The sequence below is a fragment of the Danio rerio genome, chromosome 24 (assembly GCF_052040795.2).
Source record: "Danio rerio strain M-AB ecotype USA chromosome 24, GRCz13ab, whole genome shotgun sequence".
Classification (NCBI taxonomy): Eukaryota; Metazoa; Chordata; class Actinopteri; order Cypriniformes; family Danionidae; genus Danio; species Danio rerio.
Genome location: NC_141044.1, coordinates 22272501 through 22293934, shown reverse-complemented (window position 1 = coordinate 22293934; position 21434 = coordinate 22272501). Strand labels below are relative to the sequence as shown.

General features: G+C 35.9%; 2 protein-coding genes across 4 annotated transcripts in view; both read right to left on the bottom strand.

Moving 5' to 3' along the window:
• The window catches only part of LOC147838022 (uncharacterized), a 168167-nt gene extending 157657 nt beyond the window's left edge, over positions 1-10510 (bottom strand). Inside the window, exon 1 of the mRNA XM_087309466.1 lies at positions 10477-10510. The gene's annotated coding sequence lies outside the window, so the exon portion shown is untranslated. The remainder of the gene's footprint in view (positions 1-10476) is intronic.
• The window catches only part of zgc:162928, a 194759-nt gene that overhangs the window by 124825 nt on the left and 48500 nt on the right, over positions 1-21434 (bottom strand). For all 3 annotated transcript variants that reach the window (NM_001430954.1, XM_087308715.1, XM_087308716.1), the window contains 1 exon segment: positions 3077-3243. In NM_001430954.1, coding sequence (NP_001417883.1) covers positions 3077-3243 — 167 coding nt within the window.

The window sequence follows — 21434 nt, the reverse complement described above, 5'->3', positions numbered from 1 at the left end:
TTTATCTTTATAATAAATGTAAAATACACTGCAACAAGAACATGGTAAATATGCACTTCTTTTAAAGACACAATTACCCTTTGGTAGAATCTGATAGAAAAAGCATGTATTTTCTGCTTTATAAAATATAGAAGCATTTTACATGCTCAAGCTTTTAATTCTATTGAAGTTTGAAAAGGACAGATTTGCCCCAAGCACCGGCTGTGTTTTGTGTGGGAGGCGCAGGGTTACGTCTTACACCCATGCAGGGACCAACCTGCTAATGCCACAGAGCTAAAGTGCCACATCGCTCGGGTACCTGAGGGGTGATCTGGCAACAGCACAGGAACAGGGACTTAGCATGCCACGCTCTTGTAATCACTGAATCATAGTGATTCACAGGGATTCAAATGTGACAATCTGTTGAGAACAGTGTAATACAAACCAAACTCGTTAGTCCATAACATGATTACCTAAAAGTGCTGCTATCTGTTTCTATATGTATACAATGATAAGCTCTCTGGAATACTTGATAATAACACTTATTCGGGTACTGAAAATCATCTTGACCATTAGGGAAAAATAAAACTAAATAAAAAATAAAATTATTACATTTATTTTATTTTATTTATTTTCATTTCGGCTTAGTCCCTTTATTAATCCAGGGTTGCCACAGCGGAATGAACCACCAACTTATCCAGCACTTTTTACGCAGTGGATGCCCTTCCAGCCACAACCCATCTCTGGGAAACATCCACACACACACACTCATTTACACTCATACACTACGAACAATTTAGCTTACCCAATTAACCTGTACTGTATGTCTTTGAACCATGGGGTAAACCGGCGCACCCGGAGGAAACCCACGCGAACGCAGGGAGACCATGCAAATTCTTACACAGAAACGCCAACTGACCCAGCCAAGGCTCGAACCAGCGACCTTCTTGCTGTGAGGCGACAGCACTACCTACTGCGACACTGCGTCACCTGATTTCATTTTATTTCATTTAATTTCATAGAATAGAATAGAATAGAATAGAATAGAATAGAATAGAATAGAATAGAACGGGGTATATGCCGAAGCATGCTAATAGGACTTTTAATTTGCCAGTAACCTAGGTTAAACGCTTCTGGTGAATTGTATGCCAATGCAAAAACTGTAACATTTAAGGTCTGCTTTCTTTAAAAAATCAGCGATCACCACTAGCTGAGTGATATCCAATTTAAAGTGGTTATCCAGTTTAAAGTCTCAGATTGTACAAGAAGCACTGCATTAAATTACATTTTCCCCCGCCATGTCTTTATAATATGAGCATTTATTTTACCCCAGTATAGTCAATGGAGCTTCTGCGCTTGCCTAATGATTCTGAAGAGCTTTTTTCAAATGCAGCAATTTAGTTATTTGACCTAAAATAAAGAAAATAAGCAATGCATTATTTGTTTAATATCGAAATTGATTTTAATTTGAATTAGCTTTTGTTTTTACATTTACTCTTTTTATTTAGTTTTTTATTGATGCGTGTTGTTACTTATGCCGAAAATTTCTGAATGAAACCTTGAGCCCTTTCACCCGGCGCAACAAGGTGCAAGATGTGTTAGGTGTGATTTGTTGCTATTCTCAGACCAGCACAACCCTAATTTGCACGTTTTGCACCACGTTGTTTAAATAGCAAATCCATTTGCACCACTTTATGGACTCATGGGTGTGCCGGTCAAATATAGAAGTGGTTTAAGGCGCATTGTTGGCGCGTTGCTATTTTGAAGATCTGTCCCATTGACCATCTAAAAGCAGGTTTAAAGTCCATAGCAGAGCACGTTGATTGCACCTATGTGGGTTTACTTACACATTGCTTGATACTTACAATATGTACAGCAATACACAAATTTCTCCACAAATATGTTACAAAAATGTATATTTCCTACATTAATAAAAAAACACTGCCTCCATGCCTTCTTTATGCCTTTTTTCAGTTCATTCATGATCATTTTATTTTATAATGTTATTATTATTAGCAGTATTATTCATTATATGCATATTTATATTCACTTTAATAAAAACTAGTTTAGATTTGTCCACAGTGGAGATGTCTTCAGTGAAGTGCATACAACACTGTTTTCTGATGCATGAAAAAGTATAAGTAAAGAGAAAGAGAAAGTATAGAGGCCGAATGGAGGAGGCTCACTCTTTATCCTCATGCTGCAGATGGTCTGTTTAACTGTTTTCTCACAAGTGTTCAGTTTTTCTACTTACAAAGTTCGACATGTAAATAGCAAATGTGCCATGGTGCAATGCAACTTTCTCTTAAAGGTAACGGGAAATGAGACTCTGACTGGTTTAATGCACATTATGTTACGTTACGTTACGCTAAAACACCCATAAAAACCTTGTTAGGCCATGCGCTAGGGCGCAGAGTATTTTTCCATACTTAAAATAGCAAAAGTGGATTTGGACACCCTCTTTTGCACCATGCATTTTATAATTTTCACCTAGATCGTTAAAATAGAGCCCTTTGTCATAATACTAATCGATTAACACTGTATACCCTTACAAAAGTCACTCAAAAACAAACTGAGCATCAACTAATACATTTAAACACTTAAATGAGGCTGAATGTGCTTCAGATATCAAAAAGCATTTAGGACAAAATTTTAACTGCAAATGTTTTTTTCAAAATCAGTGATGATTCAAGCCACAAACATGTAACTGTGTTTCAGTATGTATGAGATTTTGACTGCTGTTGGTCATGTACTGTGTGTGTGTGTGTGTGTGTGTGTGTGTGTGTGTGTGTGTGTGTGTGTGTGTGTGTGTGTTTGCATTCCAAACGTGCCCACAAGCTTAACATACACTGGTATTGCAATACCTGTGGGAACATTTTTGCTATTTTCTGGTCTCCATGTGGAAAACGCCAAATAAAATCACATAATTATGTATTTTTAAAAATGTACAAATCCAGATTATTTACAGTGAATTTTAGGTTTAGAGTTAGAGCTGAGGGATATAAAATTTATCTGTACAATATAAAAAATCATTACATTAATGGGAAGTCCCGATAAAGGTAGCTGTACAAGTGAGTGTGTGTATATTTTGTATTACCCAGCAGCTCCATGGCATCGTCCTCATCCTCCATCTCATCTTCAGTGACCGATGGAGCCGAATCAGGCATGGAGTCAAATGAGTCCTGAGACAACATGGCTGCCAGAAGTTTCTTGTGATTCTGTTGCTGCTGTTTTAGGCCCTTTCCCTTTGTCTCCATTTTCAAGCTGCACACAGAGAGAAAGAGAAGAAACTTTTATCAATATAGTTTTCAGTAGGGTTGTTTCAACATCGATACTAGTGTCAGCGAGTTTTTAAAACTATAAACCGATCTTTTTTTTCTCAAAACTATGAACTGATTTTTTTTTAAGTAAATTCAACTAACCTCTTTTTAAAGTGAAATGCTGAGTCTATTTACCAGTTTTAAAATACAGCAATCACTGTAAAATTCAAATACTTGTAATGTACATACTCAAAAAAAAAAAAAAAAAAAGATGTTTGCTGTTTGTTTAAACTACTACTTTAAAATGAGCTGAAACAACACAATGCTTGAGCTTTTGGGGACAATGTGTTTTATGTTGAATCCACTTAAATTTGTAAAAAAGTAAAAGTTAACTTAAACACTTTATATTGCCCCAACCGAAATCGATTGTGTGGAACACAGCATTTTTGCAGCAGTGTATGATCTGCTCTGTGTTATTGTGTTTCTGAACCTCAGCCGCTCATTTCTTTGTGTGCTGCAGAAGTTTGTGCGACATCAACAAGAAATCAGCTTTTATTCATTTGATTGGAAAGCATAAGAACACTGTATATATCATCGATCTACTATACAGTGACATATAGAAAATTGTAATTGACTGTAATAAACTTAATGGTGAGTATCCTACATACAATGACTGAGGACAAGACATTTTTTCTCAGTTTTTGCTGTGGCATAGACATTATGTTTAAGCTCAATTGCTGGCAATCCTTCTCACATTGTCATGACTAATAATAAGTGGGCTTTAAAGTAAACCCCCAATATGAACATTACATTTGAAAATATGACCATTTTAGCCTTATCTTGTAGAGGTCAGGATGCTTCAGATACTAAAGTAAAAGTGATTACACAAAATATTGGATGAGAAGTAATACCAAAATTAAAAAAGGCACATAAAATCATCAAAATTGCATGAATTAGAAGGACTCCACTTGTGTTATGCACACTACTTTACATTGGCATGTTTGCTCACAACAAAATTAAAATTCTGCAATCATTGTTCCACTCTCATATCGTTCCAAACCAATTAGAAATGTGTTTGTCCTTTGGAACAAAGATACTTTAATCAAATTGGAGAGATTTATGTCCCTCCACTGAAAGTCTGAAAAACTTAAAATTCATACTAACATTTGTAAACAAACAATTGCAATAAAATTCAGATTAATCAAACAGTTTAATAAGAGTCTTCTGAAAAGACACAGACATTTTATATGAGGAAATTGATTCAATTTAAGCTTTAATTTCACACAAACACGATCAACAAAAATGTTTAAATATATAAATTTGGTCACAAAATGTTATTCATTATAGCTCGACACTCAACAAATTTTCAAACATTAAACCTGTTTATCATATAAAAATGAGCATATATAAAAATGAGCATATATATATTTTGAATGTTCAAAACATTCACAATCTGATTTTGTGTGTGTGTGTGTGTGTGTGTGTGTGTGTGTGTGTGTGTGTGTGTGTGTGTGTGTGTGTGTGTATATACAAAATCAGATTGTGAATGTTTTGAACATTCAAAATGTTGAATGAACAAAACGTAGGGGTGGAAATCTATATCTATATCTATATCTATCTATATATATATATATATATATATATATATATATATATATATATATATATATATATATATATATATATATATATATATATATATATATAGATATAGATATAGATTTCCACCCCTACGTTTTGTTCATTCAACATTTTGAATATATATATATTATAACTTAATTTGTGCAATAAGTATAAATGGGTGAATGAGTCTTATTTATTTATTTGTTTGTTTATAGGACAACACTATCCATCTCAATCAACCTTTAATTAAAAAATAAAATAAAATTAAATTAAATTAAATTAAATTTATTTAAATTTAATTAAACCCTTTTTAAAAGATTATGTGTATGGCATCATGCAATACCACACAATTAAACAAAATAACGTACAATTCTATATATTTTCTATAAAAAATAAACATAATCTATAAATAAATGAAAGTCTAATGTTATTTTTATCAATATTACAAATCTGGATAGCACATTAAAACTAGCCAGGGAGTAGGGTTTATTCCTAGGCCACACGTACCAGATCAATTATTTAATTTTGAGCAAACTGATAGAGAAATAAATTAAATGAATAATGAATGTATGCTCCACGTCATGCCAATAATGGTAAAAAAATTTCCCTGATAAATAGTGACAAAAATGGTCTGCAGGGTTTTAATTTGATTGTTATCTTTTGGAAGGACATTATTTCACTGATAATCGAAAGGTTAAGGCCAGAGCAGAGCTGTTTTAATATCCTGGGCTGAACATTACTATGCTAATGGCTATGCTAATGTAGCACATCCCTCTACTTTAAACTGGGAGGCCCACAGTAATTCCTAAATCCCATTTCTACAACAATGTATTACAATATTATTAATGCTGAGATGCAAATGTTCATATGAACACCTATTTTAGTGAAACAAAGAGCATCCAGATACTGTTTAAAGTCTAGTGAACATGCTTTCTTGGCATATAATTTGTTTTCTTTTTAAATACATTTTCCTCCAACACAATGTATGATTACTGACCTTAAAATCATTTCGAATACTCAACATTTATTTATCAATTTGTCATTAAGTGCTTGTTTTGTATAAACCAAAAACCTATAAAAGTCAACAGAGACAGAAAATAATGGGAAAATTATAGGTTTTAGCATTCACTTAGATAACTTTTGCAGTTCTCACATAAATTAATGTACATTTACAAAACTTTCCCTTATAAAACTTTTGCCTTTTACTGAAAATCATGAAATTTGTTCACATTCTCTTGCAAAAGTTTGCTATTTTCCTTAAATTATGTGTTCCACCAAGAAACATTTTATTTGTCCCCAAAACATTTACACGGTCTCCAAAATATTAGTTCCACGTATAAACTCACTTTTATCCACTTACATTTACTCACAAAACTTTTAAATTCTGCTTTAAATATTTGTGTAACACTGAGGACCTTTTATTGTGATATTTTTACATTTGATCAAAAAGCTTCTCTTGCAAAACACAACACATTCTACATAGAAACTTCCTTCATTTGCTCACAAAACTATTACATGACCTAAAAAGCCAGACATAATTTACATTTAGAAATCCTATATTTTAAATGTAGCCAGATACTTTTAGATCAAGTATGATTAAGTATGTCCAAACAACAGAAAATTGAGTTGCAGTCTTCAATGTTTTTTTTTATTCTCCAACATGTTAACGTCAAATGACAGAGTTGTCATGCCAATTTGTAAACAAAAGCGTGCATTACTTGCCCCACCTTAGAGTTCTTCTAACTAGTCCACTGCTTTGGAACTGTCATTGATAAGTGGCATTATTGAAATTATTTTAACTTGACAGTTAACGTTTCCTTTAACTTGACACTCTGTTTAAAAAATGAAGTGCTCATGTTAGAGGCACTGCAAACGACACAAGATGTAAGCGTAATAATGACGCATCTGTCAAGTACATGTTCACATAGAAAAACAATGGGAGAATAGTACATTTAGAATAGACTTGCACTAGAATTCAAAAGCCTGTTTTATACTGTGTCGAGTGACCACATGGCACATACCATTTATGTAGCTGAGGTTGTTTTGTTTGTGCTGCTCTGGCAATAACACTTTCAAAATGCTAGAAGTCAGTGGAGTGTCTAAGTTTCTTGGTGTGAAATTTATTTGACAATTTTGGATTGCATTGCTATAGTAAAAGTTGTGCAAACTTCTACTCATTCAAGGAAGTAAGAGGCATGAACTGTCAAATATTCAGCAACATTAAGAGTGCAGTATATAGCATTGATTTTATTATGCAGGGTTTTGTCAACAAGTGTGACTTGACTCACATTCAGGTTGCCAGATTGACAACACCAACTGCTCAGTTAATGTTTATAGTTGTAATATTTGTATTTTTTGCAAATTAAAAACCACCTTATACATATATATTATACATATTTATTAATCTATTATTATTTTTTTTATCTCTGAACCTGCATCTCACTTGGGAGGCTGCTACTGTCCTCCAGAGATTGCATTTTTGCCCACATTGGGCAGCCTTTGTGACTGAAATGAAATGCATTGTGTTTTCAGCAAAGGCAACCCAAATTTAATTGGGTAAACTGGCAGTGGGCACAGTTACATGGATCAGATAAACAAATATGTTTGCATGTTTCTACCTTTAATCATAAAAATAAAAGTATCCATCCCGAGCTACTTTGCAGGACATGAGACTTATTAAGCTACTCGCACCACCAGGCTCCCTCCACTCCCACAGCTCTCTGCCCCACCCACACCAGTCACTGCTACCAAGCCGACCAATCACTTGCACTCTGTGTAGTTGCGATGTGTAACTGCATTTTTTTTTCGAGGTGTGCATCAAGGTCTGCGTATGGGTATAACGAAGATTATGTGACTGCTACACCAGACCTATAACATGCACTTGAAGCAGCAAGATTGCAAATAACCAAAAACTCTGAAACAAATATGCAATTTATTCTGTGGGCAGAGAGCTGTTCAAATCAATTACTCCGTTAAACCTCAAAGACACACATTAATTGTTTTAAGAGAGAGACAAAAATAACACTCAGCCCACAATATCTAACAAACAGGACAAAGTCAGCATTTCACATATTACAAATATTACAATAATGACTACTCCAACTCAGTTTAGCTTAATTACACCAGAGGTGGAATTAGTGACCTGATTTATCCAGGCATTTCACTTAATAAAGGGCTTGTTCGAGTGGCGGGGAATGTGGTAAACAGAGTGCACTGAAGCACAGCCCAAACAAATAATGATTTAGAAACAGGCTGCATAAATGGAAACGTTCAATTTACGCATTTCCGCTCATGTAGAAGAGTTTGTCTCTCAGATGGGGCCTGACCAGGGTTCAAATCATTAGACTGTTTCAAACAATGAATCTGAAAATAAAATAAATGAAAGTGAGAACAGATGAATGCAACTGAAAGCCCTCGAGTGGGCTGGTACGGCAATGTGTAGCCTTGTTAGACTGAGCTAAAGTTGCACTGCTGCCGCGTTCCTGTGGGATGAGAAAGTCTCCTGGCAGAACAGACTGTATCCGCAGAATCATTCGCAGCCTCGAAAAAGAAAACAAGACCACAAACCCAAAAGCTGAGAATGAAGTAATGTGGAATAACCATGATGTAAATAGCTTGAAATTGCAGAGACCTCAAGGGCCATGAGGAGCCAATTGTCTGTAAATGTCCCATATGGCAAAAATGGTAGATATGTTTTAGTTTCCAAATACAAAGTAAAACAAAATTATGTAAAAACTAAAAATACACCAAACATATATCATCTACATGTTACTATCATGTGTAATATCTATATAAAGGCAAGGAAGAAACTTTTTAAATTGCTTTTTTACATTTTCTTCAAATAATGGATAATGGATCCCTTTTGTAAGGTTTGAAATGTATTAGCTTTAGCTCTGAAATACTTTATATTTAAAATAGATTTAAATCATATATTTTGTATTACAAAATATATTTAACATATAAATAAATATATATATTTACCAAGAAAATGTTTTATTTTCACCATATGGGATTTTAGAAACAAGTAGGGATGTACAGTATGGTAAGGGTGAAAAGGTTAACCAAACAAAACACTGCAAATAGGTCAGATTAAAGACGGTGTTATTCTTGGTCTCAAAATAAAACAGGCCTCAAAGTACACACAGTTAATATATGTTTTAGATATGAATAATTTTGGGTTGTGCTATGTAATAAGTGGGAAGTGCGGTGGTTCTTTCACTGATCGTAGGTCAGTTAGCGGTTTCACAGATGCAGTTTTAACACATAAGATACATACGTAAGATGCAAGTGAACTTTTTACTTCCTCTAATGTATTTGCATGTATAATGGACAGCAATTGTATTTACATCAATCAATCCAAGAGTGGAAAAATACCCCCCTCCCTCCAACAATACTTAAAACAGACCCAATAACAAAATTATTTCTAAATAAAACAAAAAATAACAACTATATTACTTATTATTATTATTATTATTATTATTATTATTATTATTATTATTATTATTATTATTATTATTGGGCTTCACAGTGGTGCAGTGGGTAGCACGTTAACCTCACAGCAAGAAGGTCACTGGTTCGAGCCTCGGCTGGGTCAGTTTGCATTTCTGTGTGGAGTTTGCATGTTCTCCCCGTTTGCCCGGATTTCCTCTGGGTACTCCAGTTTCCCCCACAAGTCCAAAGATATGCGATAAAGGTGAATTGGGTTGGCTAAATTGTTCGTAGTGTGTGTGTGTGTGTGTGTGTGTGTGTGAATGAGTGTGTGTGGATGTTTCCCAGGGATGGGTTGCAGCTGGAAGGGCATCGGCTGTGTAAAACATATGCTGGGAAAGTTGGTGGGTTATTCCGCTGTGGCGACCCCAGATTAATAAAGGGACTAAGCCGAAAAGAAAATTAATATTTTATTATTATTATTATTATTATTAGTAGTAGTAGTAGTAGTAGTAGTAGTAGTATAAGTATTATTATAATTTTTATTATTATTATTTTTTGGAGGGGTTGGATAGTAGACAGGGATGATACCAGAAGATAAAAAGTGCTATTATTCAGTTTGGAAAATAATTGTAAAATTATATTCTATAAATATATATATATATATATATATATATATATATATATATATATATATATATATATATATATATATATATATATATATATATATATATATATATGTATAATAAAGCAATACCAATGATAACACAGGTTAGCACAAGTTTTTATTATTATTTTTTTTTTTTTATGGTTATTATTAAGGGAAAACAAAATACAAAACTACGTAGGCATGTGAGAAAAAGTGTTTGTCCTTAAACCTAATAATGGGCTGCTCCACCTTTGTCAGAAACAACTGCAATCAGGCCTTTTTGATGACTTGCAAAGAGTCAGTACAGCACTGTGAAAGGATTATCGCCCAATCATCTTTTCAGTATTGTTGTAATTCAGCCACATTTTAGGGTTTTTAAATATGAACTGCCTTTTTAAGGTCATGCTACAGCATCTCAATTGGATTCAGTTCAGGACTTTGACTAGGCCACTCCAATGTATTTATTTTGTTTTTCTTTAGCAATTTAAAAGTGGTTTTGCTGGTCTGTTTTGGATTATTGTCCTGCTGCAGAACCCAAGTTTGCTTCAGCTAGACATAACTAACAGATGGCCAGACATTTCCCTTAGGATTTTGTTTGTACACAACTGAATTCATGATTCCATTTATCACAGCAAGTCTATCAGTTATTAAAGTAGAAAAACAGTCATAGACCATCACCCAACCACCACCATCACCACATTTTACTGTTTGTATGTTGTTCTTTTTTTCTGAAATGCGGTGAGAAGAGTGCATATGCTCTTTTTGCTCAGCTGTGATTTTGTCTGGGAACTCTGCCATGCAAACCATTTTGCCCAGACTTTTTCCTATGGTGGAGTCATGAACACCCCCTTGTGAGGCTTGATGTTCTATGGATATTGTTGTGGGGTCTTTTGTGACCACTTGGATGAGTTATCCCTGTGCTCCTGGGCTATTTTTGGTTGGCTGGACACTCCTGGGAAGATTCTCCACTGTTCCATGTTTCTGCCATTATTTAGCTAATGGGTTCACAGTGGTTCACTCCAGTCTCAAAACTTTAGAAATGGCTTCATAAAATTTTCCAGACTGGTAGATCTCAATTATTTTCCTTGTCTTTTTTGTAATTTCTTTATATTTAGGCATGATGTCTAGCTTTTGAGGATCTTTTGGTCTACTTAACTTTGTCAAGCAAGTGATGCCATGATTTAGATCAAGTTTGAGAATAGAGTGGGGTGGTTCATCAAAAACCCTTTAAGAAAACCTTCCAGATAATTTAGCAAAATAACTATTCAAAAAAATCACTGAAAGAATCCGTAAAAATGAATTAGTCTTAGTCAACAGAATAAAAATATGATTAGAAATTCTCATACATGCTTGTTTTCCACACTGTATGTCAAGTAAATGCCATATACTGTAGCCTATATCATTCTGGAGCTAACACTAAATGTCTGTTGGACACCATTGAACAATCCCATGGCTGCTTCCCAGTGCTTACTCTACACTAACACATTACTACATGCGAAACTGTCAGACAGTCTCATCTGAATGTACTGTACATCTGCACACTGAACCCCCCTTGGATGTCTTCAGCTGGAACCATGCTGTGAGAGTGGGATGATGGGGATGTTTATGAATGTAAGGAAAAGAAGGAGAGCAATGCAAAGCGTAGGAGTTTCATGGAAAAGGAAAGGGAGCAGGGGAAAAAAAAAAAGAGTGTGAGAATGAGGGGGTTACGCTTTATAATATGCTGCCTGAGTGCCTGTGTGTAAAAGAAATAGGAGTTGAGTCCCACATGAGGCTTTATCATCTCCGAAATCAGTCAAAATAACCCTTCCCAGCATCCAGCTCATTTCCCAGCAGCCTCGACATCGTCCTCCACCGTCTAAAGACTGACAGCTAAGGAGAGGCTTGCTGTTCAAAGATGAGCTTATGAGAGAGAAACAGTGCGTTTTATTTCCAGAAGAGGGAAGGCGATGGTCATTATACAGAGCAGCTGCCGTTTCCTTACAGAACAGGTGTTGAAACCAGCCATGCTGGGTCACAGGACTATTAGGGAGATTTGTATACACTGCTCATGTGGTTTTGTATTTGCTGATTCATGCCTTGAATGACATACCAAGGTTTGAACTTAGGGCTGGGCAATTAATCGAATTGAAATTGCAAACGTAACTGAGCAAGAACTATGATTGTGCTTTTTTGTCAAGATGTGCAAGACAGTGTTACCAGTATTAAGTCTTCCTCCAAAGACAAGAAGGTGTTCCCATGGAAATCTACAAACCCCCCCAAATACAGATGAATAAACCCATGAAATCCCCTTGGGAAATAGTAGTCGCTGAATGAACAGAAGATTTAATTGGTTTTATTGATTCATCTGGACTGATAAACACACAACTATGGAATCATCTCATAGAAATATGTATTTCAACCCTTTGACTGGAGTTACGAGGTGAGTTTGGAATAAAACCATGTGGTAATTCCACGTACAACATTTACTACACAGAGGTGTAGTTCATTGAGAAGCGACTCAAACAGCTGTCAAAATTCAGTGCTTAATTTAAGCCGGATCTTGCCGGATCCTGTCCTGGAGTTGTAAGTAAGTGTCGGATATTCATGTTTTGCGTTCCGTTATTTATTTTAATGGATCCGGCATTAACTTGCGTGTGGTAAATACCTGCATGTGTGTGTGTGTGTGTGTGTGTGTGTGTGTGTGTGTGTAATAGAGTGCAAGCAAAGGCTGTGTAGTTTGTGTGTGTGTGTGTGTGTGTGTGTGTGTGTGCGCGCACAATTAATCAATCAACTTTTAGTTATAGACCTTTTTTAGAATGTAGAATGTTTAGAACTTCCGTTTACAGCGTTTACAATAGGTACTTTCCGCACTGTTTTGAGTGTATAACAGAGTATTTTTTGTGACACAACTTTGGAAGGTTTGTTTTAAATCTGTTAATCTGTCAGATGTGGTTCAAGCACGAGAGAGAAACATTCTCCTAGTTCGTTGTCTGTCGTCCGAAATACAGCGTGTGTGTGTTTCCTCGGCCTGTCAGCTATTAGCTCAGCGGCTCTTCAACACACACACACACACATGCAAGCAACTCGACAAGCCACACGAAATACTTCACTGCATCATAGAGCAAACCAGATTACTGGCATGAAACTTAACAGGTGTGTCATGCAATTTACAAAAATTACCAATAAAAGTCTGATACTCTGCTGGCTGATTTGCTGTTCGTTCTAAATGCGAGCCTTTTATGTTTCATTTAGTGTGTTGTATTTACCACGGTTTGTGTTTTTCTGTCTTCAAAATGTCACTTTATTTTCACTTTGTCACACTTATTAAATCAGTGTATTAGTGGGACAGTACAGTAGGCTACGTGTGTGTGCCAAACATTTTGGTGAATTACAATTGTTTGGGCTGGTCATTTGTTTGTTTGAAAGAGAAAATATTGACTTTATCGGTGCCGAGGCTTCTTTTAAACAGCAGAAGATGCCGTCTGACAAAGAGAGGAAAATGCCTCGCAGCAGCTGTTTTTCATCCTATTGGATCGCATTTTTAAAATGATCAGTCCAGGAGGTGGTGCTGATCGACAACAGTATTAGTTCAAAGATGAAAGTAAAAAGGTAAAAAGCATGTAAAACAGATTAAACTATAAATTCAAAGCTGTCCAAATGTGACTGTTTATACGCATCAGCTGCCGACAGGAAGTTCTAAGCATTCCTTTCCGTATACACGCAAAGCATAATGGGTAATTTTGCGTTCTAAGAAAAAAGGTCTATATAGCACTTTACTACAACCAAGGTTGACCAAAGTGCTTTACACTAGTAAAAGCATATTACACAACACAACAGAAAAGGAGACGATGCAAAACAATACAAAAAATTCTATAAAATCCAACAGACGTTAAAACATAATTAAGTGTCAGTGCTTTGCATTAAAAGCCAATTTAAACGAGTCTTAACCTTGGGCTTTCAAAAGTGGCAGGTCAGTGATTGTACGAAGCTCAGTTGGAAGGGTATTCCAGAGTTTAGGACCTGCCACTGCAAAAAAGCAGTCACCCCACTGCTTTTATCCTGACCGAGACACTTCAGGCAGAAGTTGGTCAGCAGATGGCTAAGCTCTACTGAGTTAGTGAATGTGCAAAATTTCGCATAAATAAGAAGCAAGGCCATTAATGGTATTAAAAACAAACATCAAACAGGAAGCCAGTGGAGGGAGTAGAGAATTAGTGTAATGTGTTCACTTTTCTGACTGTTAGTTAACATGCGAGCAGCAGCATTTTGCACAAGCTGCAAACAATGAAGACATGACTGGGTGACTCCGACATAAAGAAACCATGTGGTAATACCATGTGGCACACATGACGTAGTCACTATGTGCAAGTTAAAGCAAAAGTCATGTTTAACTATTGGCCCTCAACAACATTTTCAGCCAATCTCACTGTTTGAGAGTCTGCAATGCTTTTGTTTTATGTTTTTAAAGGGTCACGAAACACCAAAACACATTTTTTGAGCTGTTGACAGTCGTATATGTGTCCCACACTGCTAAAAACACTGTTAGGACACCTATATTTCACTAAAAAGTGTAAATTGGTTGTTTTTGCGTTATTTCAAGCAAATTCGTACTTCCGGTTTGAAACGAATTTTTGAAGCTGCATCACGGCCATGACATAATAGCGTTGTATTCCAGCGTGCAGACTGGATGTCTGAGCCAGAGTGAGTCTTATTACGTCTTACAGTGTGATGCATTAATGCATGAGTAAGGCTTGGTTCAAACCAATCATCGCGCTCTATTGTGCAACTTCATTAATATTCATTACTGTCACAGTGTTTAGACAACAGAGACGCCACGTTGTGTTGGCAAAACAAGCGTGAAGTGTTGCTTTTATAGTTTGCTGCAGTTAAGTTTTGTTTTCATTTTCTCTCTGTGAGAGTGCAGCTGGAGTCACATGTGGATTAACAGTGTACGCGACGCTCGACAACAATAACTTACATGTCTAAGGAGGATTATTGTTTACCTGAGAGCTGTTCTCATCTGCAAACGCTGAGATCCGGATTTGCTTGTAGTCTTCTCTAAATAAAGACGCGGCTCTAGTTGCTGGTGATTGTCCTGTCTCTACAGATTTAGTAAGTGAGCGACCAGTGCTCTTTGTTTATTCAGTTTGTTCGTATCGAACTAAGTTAATTATAGCACATGTAAACATGTTAGCACCACAACCAAACTTTAACCTCGTGTAGGATTTTCACTGCATTTTGTGATCGGAATAACATACGCTGCTTTCTGACACTACCTGCCGTGTGCATCTAAGTTTCCGGGAAATGCTGAGGTTTTTTTTTCTCTCATTCGCCTTGCGGTATCACACAAAAATACACGCTTAGAGCAGTTCCTCGAATCAAATATCTCGTCTGTCGCGAGGGGCATGAATTAATTCCCTAATTGAAAGAGCCAAACTGCAGTTAAAGTACACCATTTAATATTTTGGCAAATAATTCGACTACAGATGTCCATGTAAACACCATCACCTTCTCCCATGTTTGTGTGTGTGTGTGTGTGTGTGTGTGTGTGTGTGTGTGTGTGTGTGTGTGTGTGTGTGTGTGTGTGTGTGTGTGTGTGTGTGTGTGTGTGTGTGTGTTTTGACTCTGAAACTTGCGCGTGCCCAAATAGACCATACCACTTTTCTACCTCCGACACTCCCCCCTAAACAGAGCTGGACACGCCCACTTTTCTGACTTTTTCCAATGTAGAGGTGTGAAAACACCCTGCTGAAACAAGGGGGTTTCATGTCTCTGTTCAGGGGTTCATGTTTCTGATTCATAGCCATTTGCTTGGAAATTCCCTACTAAATGAAATGATTCTGATATTTGTAATAACTTGGGAAAGAATGAGTCAAATATGCTTTAATTCATAAAAATAACTAAATTAAATATATTTAGGAATCAATCTATATGGTTGTGCCTAAAGTTTTGGATTCTATAATAAAAACAGGGTTTCATAAAAGCCTGTTTTGAGTTGCACTTCACAGGTTAAACTAAAATGTTTCAAAATAGTCATTTGTGATCAAACTACACTTGTTGCTCTCCATGTTTTTTGATTCACCACAGATATTTCATAAGACTGATTGATCTGTAATCTAACTAGACTTTTCTCGCTTTATGACTCAAGCTACAGATATACCTTTGATCATATAAACATAGACTGTCATACTTTCAAATCCCTGTAGTCTTTCAAGACTTTTTAATTAATCAAATATATTTATACAGTATAGTTATTTTATACACCATTTAAAAGTTTGAGGTCAGTACATTTTAATTATATTTCAAGCATGAGTCATTTTCAGCAAAGATGCATTAGCAAATCAGTATTAGCAAAAAAATGAAATAAAAATGCATGTAAAGGAAATATTAGAGCCCATATTATTTGCCAAAAAAAAATAAATCTTACTTAAATTTTCTGTCTTGTTAAGGAAAACTCACTTTATATTTCTGAAAACAAGACAATATGTTTTGCTCGCCAATAATTTTTTTTCTTGATTTGAGAGTTTTTAGATATTTAGACTAAAAACAAGACAAAAAAATCTAAGTAAGAAAAGCATCTTTTGTAGCAAACGGGTCTTTGAAAATTAGCTGAGGGGTGCAACAAAGCTCTAAGTGAACAAAAACACCCAGCTGAGGTTTAAATCTGAAAGTCTATCTTGTTTAAAAATATATACATTTCTTAATTAAAATTCTGAAATAGAGTTTAAATGATTTGTCGTTCGTCTGGATCTTTTGCATGTTTGTATTGATGTCAACATGAAACAATACCAAATACGATGTGCCAGATCTGGTAAAATGTGAACGCCTTCCCCTTCACACAATAGCAGGTGTGTGTGGAACTGATCATGAGATGAGTGAATGTTCTGGTGATTAATGCAATAATCTACCCTGCAAACGGGGATTCGTTGGCTGTTTGTTAAAGAAATTATCAGAAAAAAAAACATTGCTGAATGGGACTTTGTCAGAGCTTGACAGGAACTTTATTAGTACACAGTTCATGGATCAGTTTCTTCCTCCATTTCACAAGAGTAAGTAAGTGCAATTAAAATGGTAGCTTGCAAAATATACCTTGAAATTATAAGGTCACCTTGAAATTATAAGGTTGTATCTGCGTTCTGAATGATTTTTAGATATTGAGCTTCAAAGTTTTTGCATTCCATATACTATAGCAAACAGTATGTGTGTAACATTTGTTTTTAAATAAAAAGTCGGAAAATGTAAACAACATATAAAAAACATCCCATAATGTAAATAAGTTGTCATTTAATAAGAATTTGTCAATAACTCAATTTTTACAAAAATGTCAAATAGAACCTTATAATTCTAAGGTGAAGATATGTATTTAATTGTGTTTCATTACTTGTTATTGCTCCATGCAGCTTGTACTATATGTGGTTAACTATTTATATTCACAAATTTCATGCACTGTTTCATGCACTGTTAAACATGTTAAAGCAAGTTGCAAATGAAAATCTATGTCTCTGACTGAGTTTGCATTACTGTGATTTGACCTCTCTGCTGGCTGAGAAAAGCTCATTTTCAACGTCCAATTCAGAAAGTGATAAAAACAGTTCCAGCCATAAAATGCATCATTCTTTTTTGTTTTAGACAACAATTCATGCACTGTTAAACATGTTAAAGCAAGTTGCAAGTGAAAATCTATGTCTCTGACTGAGTTTGCATTACTGTGATTTGACCTCTCTGCTGGCTGAGAAAAGCTCATTTTCAACGTCCAATTCAGAAAGTGATAAAAACAGTTCCAGCCATAAAATGCATCATTCTTTTTTGTTTTAGACAACAATTCATGCACTGTTAAACATGTTAAAGCAAGTTGCAAGTGAAAATCTATGTCTCTGACTGAGTTTGCATTACTGTGATTTGACCTCTCTGCTGGCTGAGAAAAGCTCATTTTCTAAAGCCAAGTTGAAAATGTGATGCGTGCCACTTTCTTTATGCATTTAAATGCATTTAAGAGTTCACACTTAGCTGATGATTGATTATAAAGCATGTTTGGCATGGTGTCCCGGGAGAGATCCCTGAGCTTATAAGATCCTCGAGCTTGGGGCTCCCTCCCGTTTGCAAGGCTAGAGGGGACTTTGAGCTCAGGTAGATCTCGAGAACTCCCCTGCTGTAGTGGCTGATGAACAGATTGTGATTGCTCCTAAGAGATAATTACTTACTAGGAGTATGTCTATGGTGCCGATTTGGATTAGTCAATTCACTTAAGTTGCATGTTTTTTTTGGACGGTGGGAGGAAATCGGGGAATCCAGGGAAACCCATGTGAGCCCGGGAAGAACATGTAAACTCCACACAGAAAAGTCAGCTGGCTTGGCAAGGACTAGAACCAGTGACATTCTCGCTGTGAGGCAACTGGGTGTGTAGCACTGGGCCACCGTGCCACCCATCTAGGAAAGGAGGAGGAGTAGGGGTGGAAGGGGGGGATTCTTCAAAACGAAGATGTCTGTTATATTGAACTTAGGGTATTTATAGTGGCTTAGGAATCATCTGATTGGCCAATATGAAATTGAATAATGCGGGACCGGTTGCAAGCAATCATAAGCTCTCATAATGTGATCCTCTCGAAATCAGTTCATAAATAAACTTCACTTTGTAAGCTTGCAATCGTTTTCCATTTGTCACTGCCATGGCCACCATGAGCTTTTTGTACACGTGCGATGATCAAGTTTTAAAATAGCTTTTGCCGCTGCATAGATTAACACTGAATGTGTGTAGTTGTTTTTACTTATGGCTAAGAATAGAGCAATATGCCGGTGTTAAACTGCATTGCTTTATTGCACTCCTACATTGGGATCAAACACATATACTCTGCACTCTGGCTACTTCAACAATGTTGATAAGCCATAATGTGCATTTCTCTCTGTCTCGTGCTGAATGCAGTTGACCAATCGCAACAGACTAAGTCGTACCTGATCGTACCAATCAGCGCAGATTAGCCTCACACTAAAGAGGGGTTTGTGAACAAATGAACGGCTGGATAAATCATATGGGAGTCATTGGGATAATTAGGCAAAAATAAATGCATATTATAAGACAATTAAACTGTTTTTTGACGTAAATATCAGCCTGTTGTTGCAGAACCCCCAAAACATAATTATGACCTTTTTTAATGCACAATAGGGGCTTTTGACAGAAGTGACTGAAATGTCAGAAATGTCATTTCTCAATTGCTCCATTAACAATATCTTTAACACAATGCAATACACATATTCAGTAAAAATCAATCAAATACTCAATCGTTGATTATAAACACCACAGTCATCTACCATCAGCTGTAATGAATTGTTGTACCTTCAAAAAGGTCTAAACATCTGTTCTGAGAAGTAGGCCCACGATGCCAGAGGAGAATGTGTTTACTCCTGTAATGATTCATTCACATTGACGAGGACTAAAGCTAGAGATCACAGCAGCCCACTGCCTTCGTTCTCTGTAATGAAAGTCTCTGGCAGTGCTTGTACCGCTATGTGCACTGGGGACGCCTGCGGTATCGACCCGAGGCTCCATAATTTACTGTAATCAAGTGAGAGAATATTTTAATGGAATGAAGTCTCTTCCGTCAGCCGGCTTCTGAAAATGATTTATTATTTAATATCTGATCCTTTCTAATTAGCCGCATTCTCTGCAGCCAGCCTCTGCCCTCCATTCAAACACTAGCCAATTAAATTCACCCTGGTAACGTTTTTAAAAGGTTCGAGGAGCTGCGATTGCTGTTTTAAAGATATAGCTGTGCCGCACATAAAGTTTCAAAGAACATCTCACCTCGAGGGATTTGTGTGGGGTTACAGGAGGGTATGGCAGTCTTTGATTTAGAAAACATCTTAGCTTTACCGGGATATTGAGTGCAAATGCATTATGGCACATGACATCTGCTTTATTAAACTTTGGTTGACATTGCTGCAACAGTTTTTATATGTAAATAAATTTGATGGAATGTCATGATCTTTCCTTACTGTACAACAACTTAAAGGACGCTTCTATACAAATATACTTTCAAATTCAATAAAAGTGGGTAGGGAGTAAGGGATGTCAGCCTCCAGACATGTCAAAAAGCTGCAAAAAATAATATAAAATAATGCAATGTGTCTCATGAAATATCTTTGAAGAGAAATAATAAATAATCATTTTCATTCACTGCAAATTTGTCACTAAATTCATGTCTGCAAAAAGAGCAGCTTAAACATTTGGCTAAATAACACACTTTTTTGTTAACATACTAAAGCTTTAAATAGCTTAAACAAAAGCTTAAATATTCTCTGGTTTCCCCACAGTCCAAACACATGCGATATAGGTGAATTGGGTAAAACTAAATTGGCCGCAGTGTATAAGTGTGTGTGAATATGAGAGCGTGTGGGTTTTTCCAGTACTGGGTTGCATCTGGAAGGTCATGCACTGTGCACCACCTAAATAGTTGGTGGTTCATTCTGCTGTGGCGATCCCTGATAAATAAGGGACTAAATCAAAAGTAAAAATAAAATAAAAATGAATGAATGAATAAGTTCACTAAAAACTGAAAATTGTATGATCATTTACACATCTTTTACTTATCACAAAACTCTTTAAGAAGTTATTTTAAAAACTATTGTAAACATGTAACCATTGACTTTAACAGTATTTGTTTTTCTTAATATGGAAGTCATTTGTTACAGGTTTCAAACATTCTTTAAAATTACTTTTTTTTTAAAAAGATTTATTTATTTATCAGATTTTTGTGACAGTTAACAAACACAAGTAAAAGAAAATGACAGTACAAATAGAAAATAAAAATATATAAAAGTACAAATTTTATTTAAAAAAAATAATAATAAAATAAACCAAACTATAACCCTCATATTGTGCAACACAGTATATGATGTGCATAAACAATATATAATGTGTATTCATTTTACAATTTACGCATTTAAACAGGTCAGTAGCGAAAACTTGTGGACTTATGTCAAGAAATAATTGTATGCTTGTACTATATCAACACTAGTACTCATCTGAAAGTTACAGACTGAGGGTATACTCACACTATGTACAGTTGCCTTGAACCGGGCCAAAGCATGTTTGTCCCCCCTCCCGTCTCTCCCGACGGCCCGGACTCACATTACATTCGGGTCTGGGCACACTTACGTCGTCGATGATGCACTGTTCAGTAAGCGTTTTTGCTCAGCATAGTGGAGATTTCTTCAGTTATATTGCTTTAGTGGTTTGATTTGCAGTGACGCGTAGTCAAATATTTCCCAAAACAGATCAGCCAATTTTGACGCTCATAATTAATCATAAAGTCCTCGTGCTGCAGGGATGAGGAGGTTTGCTGAGGGTGCAGCTGTCGTGTAGTGAGGGGTTTTCGTCTTTAATAAACTATGACAGTTTGCCTTCATTGAACAGTAAGAATGATTAATTAATCCATATGAAACAGTCCCTTAAAAGTCACGTCTCTCTTTCAGTTTCAGACTCAGGCACGTTTTGCACTCACACAGAAGCGTAC